This window comes from Stomoxys calcitrans, chromosome 4 (assembly GCF_963082655.1).
Source record: "Stomoxys calcitrans chromosome 4, idStoCalc2.1, whole genome shotgun sequence".
Taxonomy (NCBI): Eukaryota; Metazoa; Arthropoda; class Insecta; order Diptera; family Muscidae; genus Stomoxys; species Stomoxys calcitrans.
The window spans coordinates 6,528,910-6,552,710 of NC_081555.1; the positions used below are offsets into that span (position 1 = coordinate 6,528,910).

At 32.7% G+C, this 23,801-nt stretch overlaps 1 protein-coding gene and 1 long non-coding RNA gene across 43 annotated transcripts in view; one reads left to right on the forward strand and one right to left on the reverse strand.

The window, feature by feature from the left end:
- LOC106082769 (uncharacterized) overlaps positions 1–23,801 on the forward strand; it is a 241,901-nt gene that overhangs the window by 52,907 nt on the left and 165,193 nt on the right. For 2 of the 3 annotated variants that reach the window (XR_009398087.1, XR_009398086.1), the window contains exon 1: positions 186–533. This is a non-coding gene — a long non-coding RNA (uncharacterized LOC106082769). Of the gene's footprint in view, positions 1–185; positions 534–23,801 lie in introns of those variants that run through there. The other variant, XR_009398085.1, reaches the window with a different exon arrangement.
- The window catches only part of LOC106082698 (sodium channel protein para), a 240,220-nt gene that overhangs the window by 42,860 nt on the left and 173,559 nt on the right, over positions 1–23,801 (reverse strand). For 15 of the 40 annotated variants that reach the window (XM_059367549.1, XM_059367548.1, XM_059367574.1 and 12 more), the window contains 7 exons: positions 21,435–21,616; positions 20,825–21,310; positions 19,832–20,005; positions 19,116–19,238; positions 5,913–6,035; positions 2,587–2,781; positions 1,938–2,183 (listed from right to left, as the gene is read on the reverse strand). In XM_059367549.1, the coding sequence (XP_059223532.1) occupies positions 1,938–2,183; positions 2,587–2,781; positions 5,913–6,035; positions 19,116–19,238; positions 19,832–20,005; positions 20,825–21,310; positions 21,435–21,616 (1,529 nt within the window). Of the gene's footprint in view, positions 1–1,937; positions 2,184–2,586; positions 2,782–5,912; positions 6,036–11,605; positions 11,729–19,115; positions 19,239–19,831; positions 20,006–20,824; positions 21,311–21,434; positions 21,647–23,801 lie in introns of all 40 variants that reach the window. The other 25 variants (XM_059367564.1, XM_059367561.1, XM_059367555.1 and 22 more) reach the window with 3 other exon arrangements.

Genomic DNA, 23,801 nt, shown 5'->3' on the forward strand with positions numbered 1-23,801 from the left:
TCCTTTTCCATTTGCAATCTCCGATTATTGAGCTCGTTTCGAAAGAGAAACAAACAAAAGACTTTGTGTTCAATTGTGAGATCTGAATTTCTTTTGATAAATTGTCACCAAGAAAATTTGTGTTAATAAACAGTGTCTATCATAAGAATTAGCTCTTAGGGATTAATTACTCATAAATCATATGCGGTTGTTGTGCGTTGTCTTAGATGCGGCTATCAATATTATTTTGAATAATTTTCCAAATATTTTTAAAAGGCAATTAAAATAGTTTTGAAATATCTGCAATATTACATTTTTTTTAAAAAACATTCATAGTATCTTCTGAAATATTAAATTGTTTTTTTTTAATTTCAGATAACGAGTGGTATAGGAGTTATGGAAACTTTATCCTTTAATATGGTTGAACTATTAAAACTTTTGGTTGACTTCAATCAATACCTTGGCTCTACGAATTGCCTTCCTTAACATAATGTTATAATAGCATGGCACGAAACTGTTTGCTGGAGCAAAATAGATTACAAGTTAGTTGTTAGGTAAGTATATATGTATGTACATATAAAATAAGTGCAAGTTTAGTTAGGTTTCAAAAAAAGATGAAAGTAAAAGGTTTTTGTGGTTTGGTTAAATCCATTCCGTTTTAATTTTTTGTATATAGAAGAGAAAAAAGAAATCATATCTCATCAGGCAGTTGTAGAGTTTAGTTGTTGTTGTGGTGGTGGTTGGTGGGTTTTGTGGGTTGGTGGTGGTTGGGTGGCTGGGTGGGTGTTCAATTGGTTGGTATTTGTAAAATTGAAAGGAAGTTTCGAGTATAAGGGCATGCACTCTCATGCTGGATAAAAAATGTGTTTTATTCGATCGATCGATGCCGATATTTGTTTGAGGGGAGAGCAGGAATATTATATCTGATTTCTTATCTTAAATATACTATATATATATTTCTGATATATGCATATTTCATAAGATTGCAATCTCATGTCTGTTTTTTCGCTGAGAATCGTAAAGGATAAAAAGTATGAAAAGAAAAAGGATTAAATAGAAAACATGCCATTTTGTTGTATGTATCTATATATAGATATGCAAATATATGTATGTATATATAGTTAGTATATATTAGGAAGAAAAAAAAATTGTCATACATTGCATACAAAGTGGTTATAGTTGTATTGATTAATTGATTGATTGGTTGAGAAGTAAAAGAGAAACAAATTTGTCGCATTTGTTTTGTTTGTTTTCAGAAACCTTTTGAAAATATTCAAATGGCAGACATAAAAATGTTTAATAACAGACAACCTTTTTTATCAAAATTTTTTTGTATATTTTTTGGTATTGTAGAAATAAAGAGACGACAATTGATTTTGAACATCGAGAAGGAACTTAGAACAGTGGTACGAACGTTGAAATATTAGTACGAACGGCATTAAGGAGACATAGAGAGAGAGAGAGAGAGTGTGGCGGTTGGTTGGGGTATTAATTTTTTTGTATGATGGAGTTGTGTCGGGTGGGATGGGTCATTTTTCAACGTATGTACATATACATAGGGGTTTTAGGTTATAAAACCAAAAAAACAATAAAAGAATTTTCTTATATTTCCTCAAATAACCCACGCAAACACAACAACTTTTCTTTTAACGGGGTGGTGAGAGAGAGAGAGAGTGGCAGAGAGAAGCACAGTTACTTAGAGGGAATTTTGTTTTTGTCTTGAAATTGGAAAATTTTTATCTACAAAAATTTTCCTTTAGTTTTTGAAATTGGCACAGATTTTCTTTTCGGTTCGATTTTTTTTTTTCTTCTTTTTCTGTCAAAGTTATTTAAGTATTTTTTGTTTAGGTTTTTTCTTTTTTGAGTTTCGTGTGTAGGTTTTTTTTTAATATTTTTTATAGTTTTTTTTTGTATTTTTTATAGTTTGTTTTAGGGTTGATTCAAGTTCGAAGCCTTACCCTCGGTCTTGGAATGGCTTTTAATGGTTTTTTAGAGCCCATCTTTTTCATAGCATTATAGTACTTTTTCTGATCTTCTGTCATGAACATTTCTAATGATCCACCTGCTTTCTTCTTTTGTTCATTAAAATTATCAATGATAACACCAATGAACAGATTGAGTGTGAAAAATGATCCAAATATAATGAAGAATACGAAATATAAATACATGTAGATATTGGTTTCTCGAATCGGCTGCTTGTCCACCTGTGTTGGGTTGTTGTTTGTTTGGTTTGAATTTGATTTGTAATTGTATTTGTTGTTGAAGTCGTGATAGGATTGGTGGTGGTGGTGGTTGTTGGTGTTCAGTGTTTATGATGGTGTTCAGTGTTTAGATGTTGTTTGCCAGGATCGTTTTAAATTTTTGAGGTTGGGAGTTGTTTTGGAGTGTATTTTGGAGTTTTTGAAAGTGTAGGACAAGTCACATAATTTTTTATGATTCGTTTTTGTTTTGTTTTTTTTTCATATATCATTTCATGTCACATTTCATTTATATAAGTTAGGAGTAAAAAAGGTAAAAATAGATAGAAAAAATGTTTATTAGTATTTGAGAAAAAAATCATCTAAGAGTGTCGTTTGCTACTACTAAGTGGAAAATGGGAAAAATTACCTCTCGTGAATCAATGGCATCGTTCATAATCTGGATCCAGCCTTTGAAGGTGGCCACTTGAAATAGACAGAGATACGCATTACCTACATGATCGAAGTTCATTGCTGAGTTTTCCCATGTGTAGTTTTCACTCTTGCAGGCATTTCGATTGGGTATAATTTCATGACTTAGCACAGTGCCATTATTATCTTTACACTGGGGAAGTTATTAAAATCAAGAAGATAAAATATTAGTAAAACTTATTTCAAAAGATCACTTCAAACATATAGTACAACATATAGTACATCATTTCACCTTTTTTTCTTTCGTTTTTTAGTATAATACATACATATATTTTATATATTGTATATACATAAATATACTATTTTATTTATACGTTTTAAGCTAGAAAGCAGCTAATTAGCATAATAGTTTTTTATATAAAAAAAATTTTGATAATACGACTATTTTTTTGCAAGGCATTTAAAACGAATTAAACTCACTCTAAGGTGGTATGTGCCTTTATACATTAACTTGACTCGTTTGCGGAACTTTTTTTAAAATGATTCCAATCTTCATCTACTAGGCTAGGAAATGTTTGTTTATAAGTCGAACGAGCGATTGTTGGTTTTTTTCTTTACAAAGCTATAGCTGTATAATTTGAAATCACTCATATATTGTATATCTATGAAGGATTCCCGATTTACTAATAGAAAGAAAGTCTATGTGTAAATATGCAAAGAAAATACACTGCAGCTATTGATTTTTGGTAAATAAAATGGAAAAAATATTTTAAGGATGGGACGATAATTCCGTAAAATATTTTACAAAATATATAAAACGGTTATTACCAAAAAGGTCGAACAAGACACACGAATATTTTACAAAATAGTTTGGTAATACAAGGTAATAATATTTGGTAATACATGAGTTGTATAGAGTTTAATTCATACTGATTTTTATTTTCAAACAAATCGAAATATTCTGCGATTGTTATTTTAAAATAGAAAAAAAGGCGTCCAACGTGTGTTCGCTTTTTTTAAATTTGTTGATTTTATTTAATATCGAATATAAAGGAAAGATATCAAATATTATAATAGATATTCAGTTATGATTGGACCAGAACGTTATATATGAAAGATTTTTCATAGAAAATTCATACAAAAGTGGCGCCCAACATCATTCGACTTTTTTACAACTACTTAGCTTATGAAAAGTCGAATGCAAATGATTGGTATCAAATACCATAATCAATCTTGATTTATCATTTGGGGTAAACTTGAAACTAAGAAATATTTTTTATATTAAAATGTAAAAAGTGGCGTCCAAAGTGGGTTCGCTTTTGAAAATTTAAGACCTTATCGAAAATGAATACAAAGGATTGGTATAAAATTGCCTAATCGCTCTAAACTAATCATTTTATCCAAAAAAATAGAATACGAATGATTGTTATTAAAAGTTATAATAGCACTACAGTTATGATTTGGGCTAGACTTTTTTTTATGCCCTCCACCATAGGATGGAGGTTTACTAATTTCGTCATTCTGTTTGTAACACCTCGAAATATGCGTCTAAGACCCCATAAAGTACTTTCTTTTAAAAAATCCGCAATTACTTTTTGGGCAACCCAATTTATATATTCTTGATCGTCGTGACATTCTAAGTCGTACTAGCCACGTCTGTCGAAAGCACGCAACTTTTTAAGGAGTAAAACTAGCCACTTGAAATTTTGCACAAATACTTCTTATTAGTGTAGGTCAGTTAGGATTGTAAATGGGCCAAATCCGTCCATGTTTTGATATAGCTGCCATATAAACCGATCTTGGGTCTTGAATTCTTGAGCCTCTAGAGGGCGCAATTCTCATCCGATTTGGCTAAAATTTTGCATGAGATGTTTTGATATGACTTCCAAAAACTGTGATGAATATGGTGCAAATCGGTACATAACCTGATATACAATAGTTGCCATATAAACTGATGTGGGATCTTGACTTCTTGAGCCTCTAGAGAGTGCAATTCTCATCCGATTTGGGACGAATTTTGTACAACGGCTTCTCCCATGGCCTTCAACATACGTGTGCAATATGGTCTGAATCGATTTATAGCTTGATATAGCTCCCATATAAACCGATCTCCCGATTTTGCTTCTTGCTTTTTTTTAAATACGCGCCCAACTTGTAGACTGAATGTTAATTAATTTATAAGCGGGTTTAAATTCAAATACACGATCTGGTTTAAAATGTTCAATTATGACATTTTACCTTTAAATAACTAGTATTTTAGTATTACGGCGCCCAAATTGGGAGCCTTCGGAAATTGAAAAGAAATTGTCTTTTTTTATCAACATTGTGATAATACTACCCAAAAGAGGGGCGTAGTCATTAATGTCACTCTTGGAGAGTAATATGATGAGTGAGGTATCACTCTCTTTGATATTTATAGAGTTTTGTGTAAAAGGATTTTATTTAAAAAAAAAAAATACTTTAAAATTTTATTCTATTTTAAAGAGTAGTATCAAGCTCATAGTTTTGGCGCCCAACGTGGGTTAAAATAATTTTCTATTGACTTAATATTGTAGGTTTTGTCAAAAGGCATTTTTTTTACATGAAACACATTATTTCAAAATAATTAGCCCTTTAAAAAGTTAAGCATCCCATTTGTGGTTTTGGCAACCAACGTGGACGTTCGTATTAATTTTGCTTTTCTTTGTAAATACATCGATATATTTCAAAACAAATTTTTTAAATGTATATGACCAAAATCTTTTCTTTTTACTTCAAAAAAGGAATGGTATATATTTTCCAAATGAACTTTCGGCACCCAGCTTTATGGTTATTTAAGGAATTGTGTTTCTGTACAAGAGCCTTTAAGGCGTTTATGGGGTTTTGTTTTATTCTTCATTTCATTTCATGAAATCCTTAATGCTGCAGTGTACTCCTTCTACTTTGTAGACCTCTCTAACTATTCTATTTTTGTTTTGTTTTTTTAATTGCTTTACTTTTGCTAAAGGAAGGCATTAAGTTTATGACATGTTATGTACATGCTTATAAAACTTTCATACCCTATTTATCAACTATTTACGAAAAATAAATGCAAAGATACGCTTTCTCTTTGATTTCGCACAAATTATTTGCAATAAAATACCGAATTGAGATATCAATGCTAATGTTTAACTGCTCTGTAGTTAGTTTTATAGATAATTCGGAGATTTTTTTGTGGGTTATTTTGATTGTTGGTTGGGGAAACCTTTGGATTGAGATTATAGTCAATCAAAAAGTTTCATAATTTAGGTTAAGGTTTTGGATTTATTTGGATTTGTTTTTGTTTTTCTGTGGTTTTTAACGTACCTTAAAATATTTTCCAGCAAAAAGCTGTACTCCCATAATGGCAAAAATAAGCCAAAATATCAGACACACCAATAGCACATTGAAGATGGACGGTATAGCTTGAACCAGCGCATTCACGACAACCTTTGTGAGTGATTTTAATATTTTTTTGTTTTGGTTTTGTTTTGGAGTATTGGAAGCGCCGGCAGTATTTGCAGTATTTGTTTCAATGATGATTAGGTTGGTAGGTATTTGGTTCATGAGTAAATTAGCAAATGATGTTTTTGGGGATGATGAGAGTTGGTGGTGTCGGGTTTTGGGGTTGTTATCATTTTCAAGGAGGAAATAAAAGATGTTTTACATTTAATATAATTCACAAAATTAAGTTTTCAGTTATATAGCATAGTTGGTATTAATGAGAGATGATGAGACAATGTACAACAAGAAACTCAGTATTATATACAACTTAAAGAATGATGAGTAGGAAGGAAACATAGGTTAAGGCCTAAATATGTTACACGGAAAGCTTATGAGCTGAGGAAAAATCATGCGTTTATATCTACTTTGACAAACTAACATGCAAAGCAAACACAAAATATAGGCAAATATCTCATACACATATAATAACTCCCATTATGTTTCCTACAAAGGACAGAGGAATAGAGGAAGTTGTTTTTGTTTTTCTTAAATTTCTTCATGTCATATGTTTTTTGAATACCAATTCTAGAGTTTTAAGAAAAGATGATTTTGTTTGTTATGGATTAGTAACATGATTTTTTTTTAGGTCGTGTGTATGTGTTTATTTATACATGATTAACTAATTAATTAACTACTTTATATACTGTAAAGATATATACTTGTCTTCTATGATAAAATTAAATATTTATACTAAAAAAAGGCAATGAGGTGGTAGAATGTATTTAAGGATTTTGTTTATAGTATATCCTAATGAATTTTGTTTAAAAAATGATGCCTTTTAATAATAACAAAAAACATAATCATAGATATTTAATCTAAAGTAAAATTAGTTGGGAAAATATAAGCAGAAATTGTATTTATAATAATTATGATCTTACAAATTAATTAAATAACTAGGCATTGGTGTTTGGTTTTAAGATGTTTTTTGTGTATATTTATGTGTTTATGTTTTAATATTGTATTCTTTATTGTATTGAAGGAAATATGGCAAGATAGTTACAAAAAATGGCGCCCAACATGAAGAGTTCCCTTGTTGGTATGCTATTTACTGAACAGAGAAATTGTTGCAGGACTTGTGGCACAAAAATAAAATGTCAGTTATTTCTTTTATAGTCTTTCAAGGAACTGGACACTTTTTGATTTTTCAATAATTTACGAACAAAGGATAGCTAAAATTTTTTGTTCGTTGTTCGTTCCGTCCCATTCGACCAAAAATCTTTTTGGATTTCAATAGTTGGCGCCCAACTCAATGTTACAAAACAACAATTTCTCAAATAAGCTAAAATGAAATCTACATAGTCCTTTATTTGCAAATAACTAGAAGTTTTGACCTATTATGTCATATTATTTGGTTTTTAATTGGCAAACGTTGGTATTTTTCCCCTCGAGCCACATTTAAAGTTGAGGCATTACAAACATCTCATAAAGGACCTACAGGGAGATTTTTCTTATATCAATGAGCGTAGTACCCTCACGTTTTAAATTAATGATAAGGTCCTTCTTTTCTTAGCAGTAACGGCGAGCGACATCTTTTGCTAGGAAGCCTTTTCATGGCTAAACGCCTCATAAATGTTGCTAGCATTAGTGAGAGCACTACTTTAAAGCATTTTTTCTAATGTTCTCGTGAGGATTCGAACCCGGGCGAACACCTTTATGCTTAACCTTTGAGCCACAATGTTCACCACTGTCAAAAATGGAATCTACTATCGCAGTGTAGAGTGCGAGGCACAGTCTTGGTTTGGGAGATCATGCTATACAGATGGAACGAAACTAGAGGACACAGTGGTTATGTGGTCTACACCGTCATGGATGAACACCTTAATGTTTACTCATTGAGCCACAATGTTCACCACTTCCAAAAATGGAATCTACTATCGCAGTGTCGAGTGCAAGGCACAGTCTTGGACTGGGATATCATGCTATACAGATGGTTCAAAGCTAGAGGACAGAGTGGGTCTGTGGTCTACATTAAGAAACCTGTGACTGAGATTTATTTCCGATTGCCTGACCTTGATACGGTCCTGCAGGCAGATATCCGAGCGATCGTGAAGTGGTGTGGTATCCGCGCGAGGACGTCGAGTGTGAACATCTTTACCCACTGTAAACTGGCCACTAGGGCAATAACAATCAGGAGCGTAACGAACAGTCTTGAACTGTAAGAAAGAGATTAATTGGGTGCCGGGTCATAGCAGAGTAAGGGGGCAGTGAAGACCAGAGGACTGCCGACAAACAACTTGGTTAACCCGAACTCTTTCGGGTCGACGCAGTCCGAGTTAGGGCGTGGTGGAACAGCAAAACAATCGGAAGGACGGCGAAAATCCTATGGTAACATCCGGAGAATAAGAAGACGAAGAGGTCAGTATATTTTCCGGTATACTAACGGAACACATGGGACTCTGAGCTCACTTATGCGAAATAGGTGCGGCAAGTATGGGGAAGGTGATCCGACGTTGTAGCATTTACTTTGCCATTGCCCGGCTTTCGCGGCTAACAGACACCGGTACTTGGTTGGGAACACAATACCAGACATGAACCAACTTAGGGGCGTGGCATGGGACAATTAAGGATTTTGTATGTAGCACGGAATTCCTAACTTACCTTACTTTCTTACTTTTTAGTAGTTAGAGCTCACAACAAGCCGATTATTTGCTTAGGTTGTTCTTGTTGTTGTAGTAGCCACATTTTCATGTGAAGGTGGCGATACTCGTCGTCAAGCTTCTGTATGTGATCAAGTTCGTTCCGGTCTATACGAACGATCGCCGCGGGAACATGGTGGCCATTGGTTATTAAAAGGCGCCAATAACTCGCCTTGTCATATCGAGCATTATAGGCACTCAGTATTTGTGCCAACATCGGTGCCGCCCGGCCTCTCACTGAGACTCTCCGCTCAATACCGCTGATTGTCCGTGACTGCCGTTGCAGCATCTCCGTATGGAGCATTACGCTATCCGCCAATTGTGGACGCGCCCGATAGCTCGCAGCTAAGCTCCTCGTGACGATAATGAACACCACACAGATCTTTTCAACCTAACCTAAATCGGTTTTTCGTATTAATTAGACTTTATTGTTCTTCCGTGTATTTTCTAGGTCTATTAAAAAGCCCAAAAATAAGGGTGGGAATAAAATTAAAGTTTATTCTTAATATAGCCTATATTGGCGCCCAATCTGGGACAATAGCGCTCATCTTTTGGTTATTTGCGAGATTTATCGAGTATAATGTGTTTACACTGTTTCCAAATTATCATAGCAATTGAAGTTGTTTTTGGGGACTGGGTGCCTCGTATTAAGCCCAAAAGTGAGTCTGAATAAAATTTTAGTTTTTTTTTAATAGGGCCTATATCACCGCCCGACGTAGGGCAATGGCGCCCAACTTGTAACTATTTGCGAGAAATATGGTATATAAGTTGTATCGACTATTTCCAAATTCTGGAACAACGGCAACCGATCCAATCCCAATTTTTTAACTACTTGCAACATATATTAAGTTTAAATTGTTCCACTATTTCCAAATTCACCCAAATAAGATATTGGCGCCCAATTTACACTCAGGATTAACTGAGTTAAATATCTTACAACTCTCACCAGCAATAGGAGGGGATAACCACCGCTGAAAATGTTTTCTGATGCTCTCGCAAAGATTTCAATATAGGCGTTCGGCGTCAAAGGCGGACCTGCCAACTTCTGAGTTACAACGGCCCCAATTGTTTCCAAATTTCTATGGATACGATTTTTTAAGCATTTCCTATCGAATTTCATAGTCATCTTTTTCTTTATACAACAGACATTGGTGTCTTGACTCGGGCGCTTTCCCTTTGTCTATTATCCACAAACATCCCAAGATTTCTCCCATTTCGATAAGTGTTGTCCAATATAAGTTTCTAATTGAATGATAAGGGATCTCTTTTTTATAGGCATTCACATGAACGCAACGCCGAGTGACAATTCTTCTTAAAGGAATTTCACATAGCTAAAGACATTTTCAATCCCCTGTTTTTTAATGGAATATTCGTTTTTCTGATATACCCACTAGTTTTGAAATAAATGTTGATATATTTCTTAATGTGCCACACATTTTAACCCATTTTGTGCAAATATTGCCCTGCCTGTGGTTATTTGCAAGATGACTGAAGTATACGCCTTTTCTGGGCATTTCGAAATTTGCCAGCTAGGGGTTTATTCGGTTAGTTTAGAATGACATTCTATTAGTTAAACAGACTCACTTAGACTATTCATTGTGATACCACTATAGAGACAGACCAGAACTCCGGTAGGAATCGAAACCACGACTTACTCACTGGTAAACCGAGCACGCTACCGATACATTTTTTTCCTGATGTTTTACCTCCGGTGGGAATCGAAACCACGACTCACTCACTGGTAAACCGAGTACGCTACCGATACATTTTTTTCCTGATGTTTTACCCAGTATTCGAAACCAAGCATTAAGCGTTATAACTGAATTGAAATTGTGGGAACTTTATTGGCGGCCAACCTGTGGCATTATCGCTCTATCTGAAGCTATTCATAAATAAATTGGAATATTTAAAATTTCTTTATGTAATTTTTATTGGGACATTTGTATCCATCCTGTTTCTATTCACATATTATTTTTGAGGCATTTCGTAATGTTTATGAAATTTAATAATATCCCTTTAATGAATGGCCTAAATTGGCGCCCAACCTAGGGAATTTGCGCGCATTCCATTTGCATTTGCAGATATCTATAGTATATAATCTGTGAGGCATTTTTCTTTACATTACCTAAATTGGCGCCCAACCTGGGGCTACTTTCAAAACATTTCTAATTACAGTTTTTAAACTTTTGCCGTTTGATTAAATATTTTATTTAAACAAATTGACCTTGTGTTAGTACTGTATTTATGATTGTGTCAATAGAAAATGTCTTTTATATCCCTTTGATACCGATATTTGTCATCTGTAGTCATATGTGAGATGATTTTTTTTGATATCTTAAAAATGTAAAGCTTTCTACTAGAATTTATTTTCAATATAAAAGCATTCAAAATTAAATTTAAAAACTTTAAAGCATTCAGTAACTAAAACTTTTTTAAAACAATTCAAAAAAAAAAAAATCAAAAAACAAGAAAAATATTACAAATCTGTTGTTGAGATTCTTAAGGCAAGGCAATGGTCATTTCTAGGAAAAAATTTACTAAAATGTTGATTTACTATTTTGAAAAATTATGTTTGAATGATGACTAGACTAAATTCAAAACTAAAAAAATAGGAAAGTCATTTAACAAGTTTTCAAAAAAAAAAAAACAAAACTAAATGCATTTTGGTAGGGATGATTTCAATGAACAACATTTTATTGATATTGAAATTAAGGTGGTCTGAAATACTAATTAAAAGGGTGGTTGGTTGTTGTTTTTGGTTTTTGATATATATAATTGTTGTTGTTGTTTTTTTGTTTTTGTTGTATAAATAAGTCCGTGAGTTGATTTGGTTGACGATTTGATTGAAAATGTTATGGGATGTGTAAAGAAAGTACGTACCCTCATGCCCTGCATTCGGGACATGGCACGTAGTGGTCTCAGTGCTCTTAACGTTCGCATAGTCTTGAAGGCTTGTATACCACCAGCTCCAGCAAGTGAAGCAACGAAGTTGATAAGCGACACCTAGTTTGCCAAATGGATGGTTTCATAAAATTGGAGGGGATTGATTTTGTTTAGATTTTGTCAATTTCGTTAAAAACAAATATTGTTGGTTGTGGTTGTGAGATTTTTTGTATAGAGTGAGAAGAAAAAAAATTTCTGTGGTTTTAAGAAATCAAAGCGTTTTTGTGTTTTGATTTTGACAAAATTCCTTTTGGGAAAAAAAAGCTTTGCTGTCCTATATTTGTTTGCAACTGCATTTGATTGCGTTTCTTGTGGTTGGATTGTTACGTTTTTTTTCCTACACAAAAGTCTCCTCAAAAGTCGGTTTGGTTTCAGAACATAGAGAGAAAACCAAAAAAAAAAAAAATTAAAGAAAATCATAGCTAACAAATACAAAGAATTAAACTTAAAAATTAAAACAGAAACTGAACACAATACATCAGAACATATATGATAAAGATTATATGGAACATATAAGAGAAACACATTTAGCATATTTGGTTTATAAAAAGAGAACAAATTAAGCGGTTCTTTTTGTAACAAAGAGTCGCTGGAAGAAGCCAATGCCTCTAAGTGTTTTTGCATTCTTCATACGAATTCCATAGATTATATGCTTAGCATCTAAGACTTAACATACATAGAGTATAGACCTAGGATGGCCTGTATAGGGGCCTTATAAGAAATATAACCTTACTTAGAATATGAATTTAATAATGTTTAACAGATCTGTTATAAACAAATGCTTAGCATAAAAGAAAGATTTTTAAAATTATCAATGTTTTGATTTTTGATTAATTTTTATACAATTTTAATGTTTTTTTTTTGTATTTACAATTGCAATGTTTTTGGCGAAAGAGGGGCGATTTTGCAGAGAAAATAACAAAAAGAAAATAATAAGCATTTGTTTATTGCAGATCCTTGTATATCCTTGTTTGTTTGCTTGTTGTTTAGATAGATAAATAATCGACTAGGTTGGTTTGCCTTAATTTTGACAAATTTTTGCTTTAACTTTGCTGCCGGACTCAATGGAGAAGTAGCTGTGTGGTCGTTTTTGTGCATATACAAAATAAAAGGCCTTATTGTTATAACTTCTGGATCAAGCCGGTTTACAACATCGCTAACATTTCCCAGTTTCTTCAATTGTTTGTAGTTTTTCGGATTTTGAAAAATATAAAATGTAAATTTTCATGGGGATAGAGAGAGAGAGAGAGATAGTGAGGGAAAAATTTTTTCCAAATCTTGTTTTTGTTTTTTTGCCCAAGACCAAGCGATTTTTGTTCATCTCTTGAATTTCTCATAATCAATTGTTAGGAATTTTTTATAAGTAAAACACTGCCACCACTGCGCAGGCGTAATAATTATCGATTTTTCAATACGATTCATTTGCTGCTTTTGGCTGTTGAATTGTTTTAATTACATTAATCGATCTTTTCATAAACCTCTTTAGGGGAGAGGGGATTTTTTTTTTGGATTTTGCAACGAATTTTCAATTTTGCTTTATAATTTTTTTTTTGTAAATTTGGTGGATATATTTTACAGTGGATTTAGTTTTACTTGAAACATTTTAGTTTTTCAGAGAGATAAAAACATGGTGCTTGGGATTTCATACTTGGTCCTTGGTATTACAAAAAAATTTTGTACAAATTGGACCCTGGGTTAAGTTGTCTAACAACTTTTATACTGGGCTGTTGTTGGTGAAGTGATTTTTTCATACTTTTTGAAGGAGTACAAAAGGAAAAAGAAAACCTAATCATGGGAGTTTAAGGTAGTATCAAAGTTCTAAAGGTCTTACAATGAATTTTCCATTAGGGGGGAGGTTTGAGAGAATAAAAGCTACTTTTTGTTAAAATTTTACAGCTACAAAACTTTAATTTTTTACAAAATTTGTTATCTAATGTCAATGAAATTCTAGGCTCTCTAAAGCAGAGAGTTGAAAGTTAAAATTTTCTAAATTTTAGTTCTAAATTTTTTATAAAACTCTAAGCTCTCTCTAATTATGAAAGTAAAGAGCGAGAGAAGAAGAGAGAGAGAGAAAGATTAAACATTTTTGAAAGACTAAGCAAAAATTTGTTTACAATGTTTTTACTAGATTTTTGTTTTTAAATACTTATACTTAAAATTAATGCTAAGTGTTAATAACAGCTACTAATAATTTATGTTATTGCCTAAATATATCAAAGATATCATTTGTACAATAACGCTACATTACTACAATTACAAGTATCTATTTTACTATTTAAATATAATAATATTAACTTCTATACCATCTCTTGTAAATACTATACAACATATATAGCAACATATTTATTTGGTTTTTATACAAAGCTGAAGCAACAACATTAAGTATACCTAAAAAAAAGAATCAACAAATATACATTTAACTTCAGCACTATATAATTTACAACATATTTTTCTGGAAGACCCTTGTTCATTGGCCATAAGTCATGGGCCATAACATAAGCAGGAGCAATTGGAGTTGATACTACATGTTAATCGAATAATGTTTGTCTATGCAAAAGCTCATACTTATGCTATGTCATGACAATAGGTTTTGTTCAAAATATATAATTTTGATTTATATAAAAATACAAACAATTTTTTGTATACAATTTTGTGAGCTATATGTTTTTTTTATTAAAGAGCATGATCTAATTTGAAATTAAAAATAAATTATACAATAATTTATTTTTGTTATTTTCTTAGTTTTTTATTTACATTTACATTATTTATATATAAAAAATATATTTTATATATAGCATATTTATTATGTATTTTTAATTAATTATTATTATTATTTATTGGGCAATCCCGAATTGCCATACAAAATTATTTATTAACAATTTGCTAATTAAAGATTTTTTATGCCACGCTTGGAATCTACAGATCTACATAGATGTGTCTGTAGGCTTCGTCTCTAGGCCGAAAACTTGCCCGTACTATATTTTAAGACGATCGGATGAAAATTGCGACCTGTAGTTTGTACACAAATTAATATGGACAGACGGACATATCTAACTCGAATCAGAAAGTGATTCTGAGTCGATCGGTATACTTATCTATGGGTCTATCTTTTTTTCTTTTGGGTGTTACAAACAAATGCACTAAGTTATAATACACCGCAGTAATGGTGTAGGGAATAAAAACTGGAAACATTAGGCGTTACTTATGCCATAAAAGTTTTTTATTAAAGATTTTTTACAACAGGCATTTTAAGTTCGACAGAGATGTATCAGTAGGTGCCAGACCTCAAAGAGGTGGCTATTGCGGTTAGGGGGAAGTTTCTACGGCAAAGTGAGTTGACGATAATGGCTACTCTCATAGAGAAAATTCTGATGACAAACGCAAACACTTTCTGCGGATTGTTTGTAGTGAATTCACTGAGGAGGGATTTGAATGTAATAATACTTCGAAGGGGTAAGGATCCGAATTAGCTATGTAGAAGTGCCAAAAGGGTTCTTGGCTAGACCTAGGGGTCCCAAAGTTAACCCAAAGAAGACTGAATTCTGCTTTTTAACAAGAAAGACGAAGATGGGCCAATTCGACGCAACACGTTTCCTCAATGGAGTTAGGAGGAAACTTGGACAGGAAAGTGGAAATTTTAAGTGTAACATTCAGGAGCGTACTAAAAAGGCTTACAGATGTCTGCCTGAAGACGGGGTAGTTTTTTCCAGTGCAGAGGCTATCAAAATATGCGTTTATGTCGATCGACCACGAACCATAGCACTCGTTAAGAACAACATTCGCGCCACTTTGGCCAACATACCAATTTATATGCTGCAAAGAGTGGACACGAATTTCAAAAATCGACTTAATCAGTGTATGCGCAATGGGGATCGCCATTTAACCGATGTCAGTTTCAGGACTGCATGAAAAAAGGCAATCATAATAAATAGAAAGACTATACAACCATAATAAATAGAAAGAATATACACAAAGAAGTTGTGAGCGTATATCCAGTTGCGAAACTCCAAATAAAAGAAAAAACAAGAACATAAACAAAAATATAACAGGTAAAGGCGCAGCACATTGGGGAAGTTTGTGAACTAAAGACAATTGAAGCTGAGAATAAGGCAGTCATTTGAAACATTTCAATCTCACAGAGAAAAATAGAAGCGATATTGAAATATTCAGCCAAAGTCTGCAGGAATTGGCTTATGGTAGCCAAAATTAAAATCCAATATCCCATTTTCATTAGGAATTGCGAAAGGAAAAGGAATGTTTGACACTGGAAATTATCAAGCAATGAACTGTAGGCCCGACATACCGGAGATTAGAGAGCAACACTATGTTACTAAAAATAGCACTCATCACGCTAGAAATGTATGCCGTAGGGATGTTGTCTGCGATCAAATCCATTTGTTGTCTGGCAATTCAGTATTCAGTATTCAATTAAAATCCTTCAATTTCTGGTGATATTCATTCTCATGGTCATAAGCTCGGCTCACTCCCTTTGGGTGAAATAACGTAAATATATTCATTGACCAGCCATAATAAGCAACCATAATAAATAGAAGAATTGAAATACTTTTGGTCTTTCAAATAAGTAGTCTCGTCATCCCGTTTGTTGCACAGGAAAATATTGATCTGAAACCCTAAAGATTATTTTATTTTGCTCGCTTCGACATTCTAAGTCGATTAAGCCATGTCCGTCCGTATATCCGTCTTTCTATACGTGGAAAGCACGCTAACTTTCGAAATAGTAAAGCTAGGCGCTTGAAATTTTGCACAAATACTTCCTATTAGAGTAGGTTGGTTGGTTGGAATAGTAAATGGGCCATATCGGTCCATGTTTTGGTATAGCTGCCATATCTACCGACTTTTCGAGACCTTAGAGGGCACAATTTGTATGCGATTTGGCTGTAACTGTGGATAAGGCAATTTGTTTTGACTTCAAACAATTGTGCCAAGTATGATCCGAATCGGTTCATAATCTGTTATAGCTGCCGTATAACCTAATCTACCGATTTGATTGTCTAAAACTCTAGAGGGCGCAATTCTTATTCGATTTGGTTGAAATTTTGCATATGGCGTTTTGTTACGACTTCCAACAACTTTGTTAGGTATGGTCCAAATTGGTTCATAGCCTGATATAGCTCCCATATAAACCAATCTCCCCATTTGACTCCTTGGGCCATTAGAGCGCGCAATTCTTATCCGATTTTGCTGCAATTTTACTCAATGATTTCTGCTATGATCCCCAATATTCATGACAAGTATGGCCCGAAACGATATATATTCTGATATAGCTCCCATTTAACCCTACATCTCGATTTGACGTCTTGGGCACCTAAAGGAGACAGTTCTTACCCAAATACATAAAAAAACATGGGATTTATTGCTGCATATGTGCAGATTATCACTTTTCAATTTCTGCCTTCGAGAAACCGTGCAAACAACTTCACATATGAATCCATTGTGGAGGGTAGATTAGATTCGGCCCGGACGAATTTAGCATATTTTTACAGGTTTTACTTTATTTTATTTTAATTTTTTTACTTTATCTAAATTTACCTTATTTTTGTCTATTTTAATTTATTTCATTTAAGTACTTATTTAAATTTCTCATTTTTTTTATATAATTTTTATTTTTATTTTATTTTCTTATATTTTTTTAACTTCATTGTATAATATTTAATTTAAGAACTTATTTTTAATTTTTTGCCTTGTTTGTTTTGTAGTTTTTGGTATGATGCATTTTATTTAATATGATTTTATATTGTTTTTTCATTTTCATGTTATGTTATTTTTCTTTATTTTATTTTCTTTTTTCTTTTTAAAATTCTTGTTATTTTCTTACTCTTTTTTTGCTTTATTTAATTTAGCTTGAAAAATTTTTACCACCAATTAGCTCATGCTCCTTATATTTAAATGTCGTTAATTTACCAATTAGTCACCATGAATTAATGAATAACCCTTGTTATGAGCAGAGATAGATATAGAGAGAGAGAGAAAGATTAAAATTTGGCAACACCACATACATATGTTCTTTGTGTTACAAAATTCACACATTTAATTATGCGTAGAATACAACATTCAATAAGGCTAATATTTTCAATATATATGTACTAATATTTTTGTTTTCTTCTGGATGGGACAGAATATTTCTTTTTTTTTGGCAATACAAGGGACATTTTGTAGAATATTTAAGTTTTAAGTTGATTTTACAATTGTTTCGTTAAGGATTTTACATTGAAACAGATAGAAAGAAAAGAGAATTAAAAAGTAGGTTTAAGCAACTTGCCAAGTATCAAGTTAAGAAGGAATTATAAAGAAATTTTTTTTTTAACAGATCTTTTACGTTTAACACTTAACATTGAAAAGGGTTTATAGTATTTATAGGGGGACTAGTAGTGTAAAATTAGTGTAATAGTTTGGTCAAAATGTTGATAGTCGGAGTAGTCACAGTATTCTAGGAAAATAGATTTATTTTATTTAATGAAATTGTCAATATTGATGGAATTATAGGTTAGAAATTTTGTTTTAAATTATCAGTCTATTTTGATGGAATTATAGGTTGGAAGCTTTTTTTATTTTCATTATAATATGTATTTAGATCTTACAAATGTCAATTATGGAAAAAACATTGTATTTTGGCGGGATTTATAAAAAAAATATTAAAATTTTTGAAATTTTGTAGAAAATTGTTTGACTTAAACAAAAGACTTAAGACACATTATCAGATGGAATTATAGGTTTGAAACTTTTTTTTGAACCATCAGTCTATTTTGTATTTAGACCTTGCAAAAGTCAGTTATGTAAAAAAAAAAACATTGTATTTTGGTGGGATTTATAAAAAAATATTGAAATTTCAATAATTTTGTAGAAAAATGTTCGAATTAAACAAAAGACTTAAGGCACATACATCATAAAATCTGTTCCCGGCTGTACATTAAGCAAGTGCCTAAAAGTATGCATTTTTTATATTATCTGGAAACTACAGTTTCAAGAGAATAAATTGGCATATACAGTACATTACGTGCATTGCAATAATACAAAATGCAATTAAACCACATTTTATCGAAGACCGGAGGACGGTAAAAAATTTAGATAATTTTTTTGAGTTTTTTAAAAGTTTGATTTTTGCCAGTTTTTAAAATTTGGAAAACATCAATAACGTAATTCGCCATTTATGTATATTTTTAATTTATGTCCGATGTCGGTTTTTTTATTGATAGTTTAAGTTTCAGTCCAAAGAGTATAGTTTATAGTATTATAGTACATTAGCAATAACACCAACACTTATATGATGTTTTGGGTGGCAATACAACATTTAATTTTTGGGGGATTAGTTAAGATTAGTTTCTTGGAGGGAAGAAGAATTGTTAATCTGTTTGTTTTTGGTTTTTTTTTATATATCAGACAGAGCCTAGATAGTATGGCTTAGATATTTTCTTCTTGGTTTACTTACTTTCATACCCTCCCATCTAGAGACAGCGCGCAAGGGTCTTAAAGCACGCAGCGTGCGCATAGATCTAAATACGGCTATGTCATTTAAGCCGGACCATACGGCGACCAAATTTATAAGCGATAGCTAAGCATACGGGTGGTATTCAAATTAAAATTAAATCAATTTTTGATTACTAGGGTTTCGTTTGGTATATATGAATTTAAGTACATATATGTATAAAGATATAAATACAATATATAAAATGTATATAACTTTTTAATAATGAGCTATAATGTTTTTTGTTGTTATGATTAATAGCTAAGTAAATATTCTTATATGGTTTTGGTTTTCAATATATAAAACACTAGCTAGGCTTAACTAAGTTTTTTTTTTAAATTTCAAAGATTTTTTCAACTGAACTTTAACTAAAGTTTCAACTTAAATTAAACTAAGTATAAAAAAACGAAATTAACTAGAAACTCAAAGTTGGTTAAGACAAAATCAAGTAATAATTATAATACAAAAATTTTTATTACAGTTAAGTCGTTTTTTTTTTTGCATAGCGTCCTCATTGGTAAATCAATCAGTCAGTCCTGGCAGTCCGTTTTTGTATTGTTTTTTTTTTTTTTCAGTGTAGATTTCTTTTTTTAACGCTTTAAGGTATGTGTTGGTGGTTTGTTATATTATTTTGAAAATATTAAAGATTTTTGTTGAAAATGGCAAACGTTATAACTTACCATGACAATCACGAAATCAAGCCAACACCAGGCATTGGTAAAGTAAACTTTAAAGCCCAGCGCCAACCATTTGATTAACATCTCCAGGAAGAATATCACGGTGAATATCCTGTCCATATAATACAAGATATCCTGCATTACGGGTCGTTCAGGTAAATGAACATCTTCTAAGGCCTGTTGGTGAGGAGGATGATAGAAAGAGAATTCCAAAACATACAAAAGTTTAGTAACTCTGTTCTCTTAGCATGATAAGCGATAACACATAAATTACAACATCTAGAACAACATTGAACTTTAACTTGTTAGTTTTTTTTTTGTTTTTTGTTTTTGTTTAAGGACAAAAGGCAACTTCGTAACGCTATGGTGTTAAACATTTTAAAGAAAAATTTTCAAAGAAATTGAAGACAAAATTATTGAAGCTTTTTTGGGGAGGCTAAGTTTTGCTTAAAGCTTTTAGGCATAATAAGCAAATTACAGGTTAAGCGTTTCCAGTTCGGGCGTACAACAACAAAAACACCCTGGGTAACCAGGGGCTGAAGGAAATCTTTAAAATTTCTCTCAACCCCCAGTGGCCAGTTGAAGTCATTTTTTTGTTTTTGGTTGGTGTTTTTCCAGGCGTTGTTGTATGCCCGAGTGGAAGGCCTTTGGCATTATGTGCGTCTCTTTTTTTGAAAAAAGACATTCTTTTTTGTTTGATTGATTTCTATAAGCGGAAATCGTAAGCAAATAAAATAGAATGTGGTGTTATTTTTTTTTTGTTTAAGGATTTAAGCCAACAACTAAAATTTCTAAATATTTGCTAAAATTTCAAAAAGGTCATACAACTTTGGTACAGTTTTTTCTTTTTTTAGAAACTACTTTGATATTTACAAAGCATTTTTTTGTTAGTATCTTTTGTTTTTTGGTTTTGTTAACAACAATTAATGAACATTGTATGTAAGAAACTCGCTGGAGAATGGGTATTAACCAGGAGATCTTACGTGAAAAACTTACCAAAGCTAAGCTACTCATTAAAATCATAGTGATAACTGCTGTTTCAAAATATTTATTTTCAATTAATTGAAAAGTTTTCAGTCGTAAATTGCCCCATCCTTGCCAAAACGGCGAATCTTCATCGCCGGCTAAGATTGGAAACTTCTTATAGTATGAATCGGGGAAACAGTCGGCTGGATAATCGTCGATTATCTCATCGTCGTTCTGGGCATGAATGATGATGTCACCATCCAGCTGATCACCATCGCCTTCGCCCTCCTCGTCCAGCTCCTCATCGAGGCCGAGGTCCTCTTTGCTGACGTCGCGTTTCTCTTCGCCTTCAATAGTTTCGGCGCTGCCTTTGTGACTTTCATCCTTGAATGGTCGATTCTTATGGCTACCATATGAGTTAATGCTGGCAGTGTCATCGTCCTGTATGGACAAACCTCTATGGTTTAGCTCATGTTCCAGTCTATTGTCTTGGTGGTTTATTGAGTTTCCAATCATCTAATGGTGGTGGCGGCGGCAGGGAGGGAGGGTAGTAAAAACAAAATGATGAAATGTCCAAGTACTCACACATCACACATAGTACAAAAGCAAGGCGATCGCAGAGCTGCTTTGAAAAACTTACCGTTGTGTTATTTAAGAATTTTGATTTCTTGGGCTTGTTGTTCTTCATGTCCCCATGTATGGTGAACTCCATGCCATCGCCAATGGCCACCTCCAGCTGGGTTTGCTCTTTCATACCCTTCTTGATCAGGCCATCGCCCATTATTTCGTCATGACCCAACTCCAGTTCATTATCGCCATGTTCTGCAGATATACAACGACAAACCCCTTTGCCTAACGTATCCATTTCATTTTGATTTTGGTAATTTGGTTTTTTATTTTTTTAAATGAAAATGGTTTTTTGTTACACGATTTTGAAAGCAGTCCAATTTGGGTAGCGATGATGATATGGATGTTATGAGAAGAAGATAATAGTTGTTGAAGGGGAGGAGTATTTTTATATATAGATATATGATGCCATGAGGACGAACGAACGAGCGAACGAACGAAGAAGCAACAACGACGAACATTGAATGGTTGAGTTTTGATACAATTCAAAAGTTCGTTGTGTTTATTTATTTTTTTTTGTATTGAAGGATACGTCGATTTGAAATCATGGTTTGTTCAGATGTTGTATAGTTGTTAGATTTTTTTTAGTCAATTTTGTTTGTTTGTTAATATTAGGGCAAGTAGTTGCAACCAATTTTATGCGTTTTTTTTTACATTTTTAGTTTGCGAATAAATATGATGTTGGCGCATATGAAAATAAAACATTGGTATAAGGAGAAAAGAATTCATTAACAAACAATTGTTTCATTTTTGAACAAAAAAAATTTTTGTTTTTGGAATACGAGTACACATATATGGATTTTGTTGTTTTTTTTCAATTCTTTTTTAAATTTGACAACAGACACAACATCGACTTTTAGAGTGAGGTTTTAGTGGGTGAGATTTTTATTCTTTTTTGGGGGGTAATATTCGCTGATGCATAATGAATGAGTGATGCATATTATGAAGTGATATTTTATTACTCTCTATAGATAAAAAGATAACACAACTGAATCGTTAACTAATAACTGATAACAATGCTTTGGTGGTTTTGATTATCTATGATGTGTGATATGAGATACTTTGTTAATGTGTGGGAATATTAACGTATAATTTGTAGTAGCTGTGTTTATATTACAAAATGGGGAAGGGGAACAAATATGTTCAAATCGGCTTGTATATTACAAAAAATTATAATAACCATTATGGCCGATTGTAACGAATGTTCTTCAAAGTGGTTTAATACCATAAAACAGAAGGAGGTGAGAGTGAAGAGCTGTATAAAGTGTAAACACTTGGAATATTAGTATTAGATTTCAGATTAGATCATCGGCAATGATACCGAAAAGATTTGTGTGTCGGAAACTGGAGATTTTCAATGTTTTTCTCTTATTGGCAACCTTCTTTCTATGTTGAGGTTTAAACTATATTAGTTGAAAACTACCATATAGAATAAGTGAAAATAACTGAAAGTTGGTATAAATTTAAACCCTGAAATGTATGAAGTTAATAGTCTTGCACCTCTTGGTAATGCCGATTACTGCATTGTTTCAGCATCTTTTTCGTATTCTGCATTTCGTACTACTTCCTCCCCAGTTCCGAAGCGGTCAATATTTTAATACGAAAAAGCACGTGGATTCTTTCAGCATTTTAATTGGAAAATTTGTTTTCTAGATGACGATATAAATACTACTGCTGCTGATTAAGAAGATAATTTTAAATGGAATGAGGGCATTTATTCCAGTTAAGACTATAACGGCTAAATCAGACGACAAAAGTTGGTTTAACCAGACACGCAGAGATGCTATCAGATCGAAAGAGGTGGCATTCAGGAACTGGCGCTTGGATAAAAATGCCAAAACTGAACTGCTGCGCAAGCAGGCAAGATCAAGGTGAGAAGTTTGCCCCTGTTCCTTAATGGAATGTTCATGGGCAATATTTGCAATTTGCGTTTTGGTTTGATCATCAACTATGTCAAGTATGGTCTACATCGGTTCATTACCTCGTGTGTGTCCCGGACTAGCAAGCAGTAGGAGTTTCACATAAGGTGCTCATTTCTTTAAGGAATTGTCGGAATTCTGTGTTCTTCTTTTGACTTGTCCAGTCCTGTTCTTTTTTAAATCACAATGAACGGAAATGTTTCAGTGAGTCTTATTGCAGACTGACACTAAAACCAAACCTAACACATTCAAATTAGTGAAGACAATTTGGTAAACATGTTTTTGGTATGGTGTAATGGCACACGGTGGCTACAATATTTGGTATTACAAGCGATATGGGGCTTCTATATAAGTTGTTCTATATACGGACAACTATACAGCTTTCGTTGGCGTACCACATTGAAGAACATTTTTTTGTTGACTACATTAAAACACACACACACACAGTAAACAACTCAAAG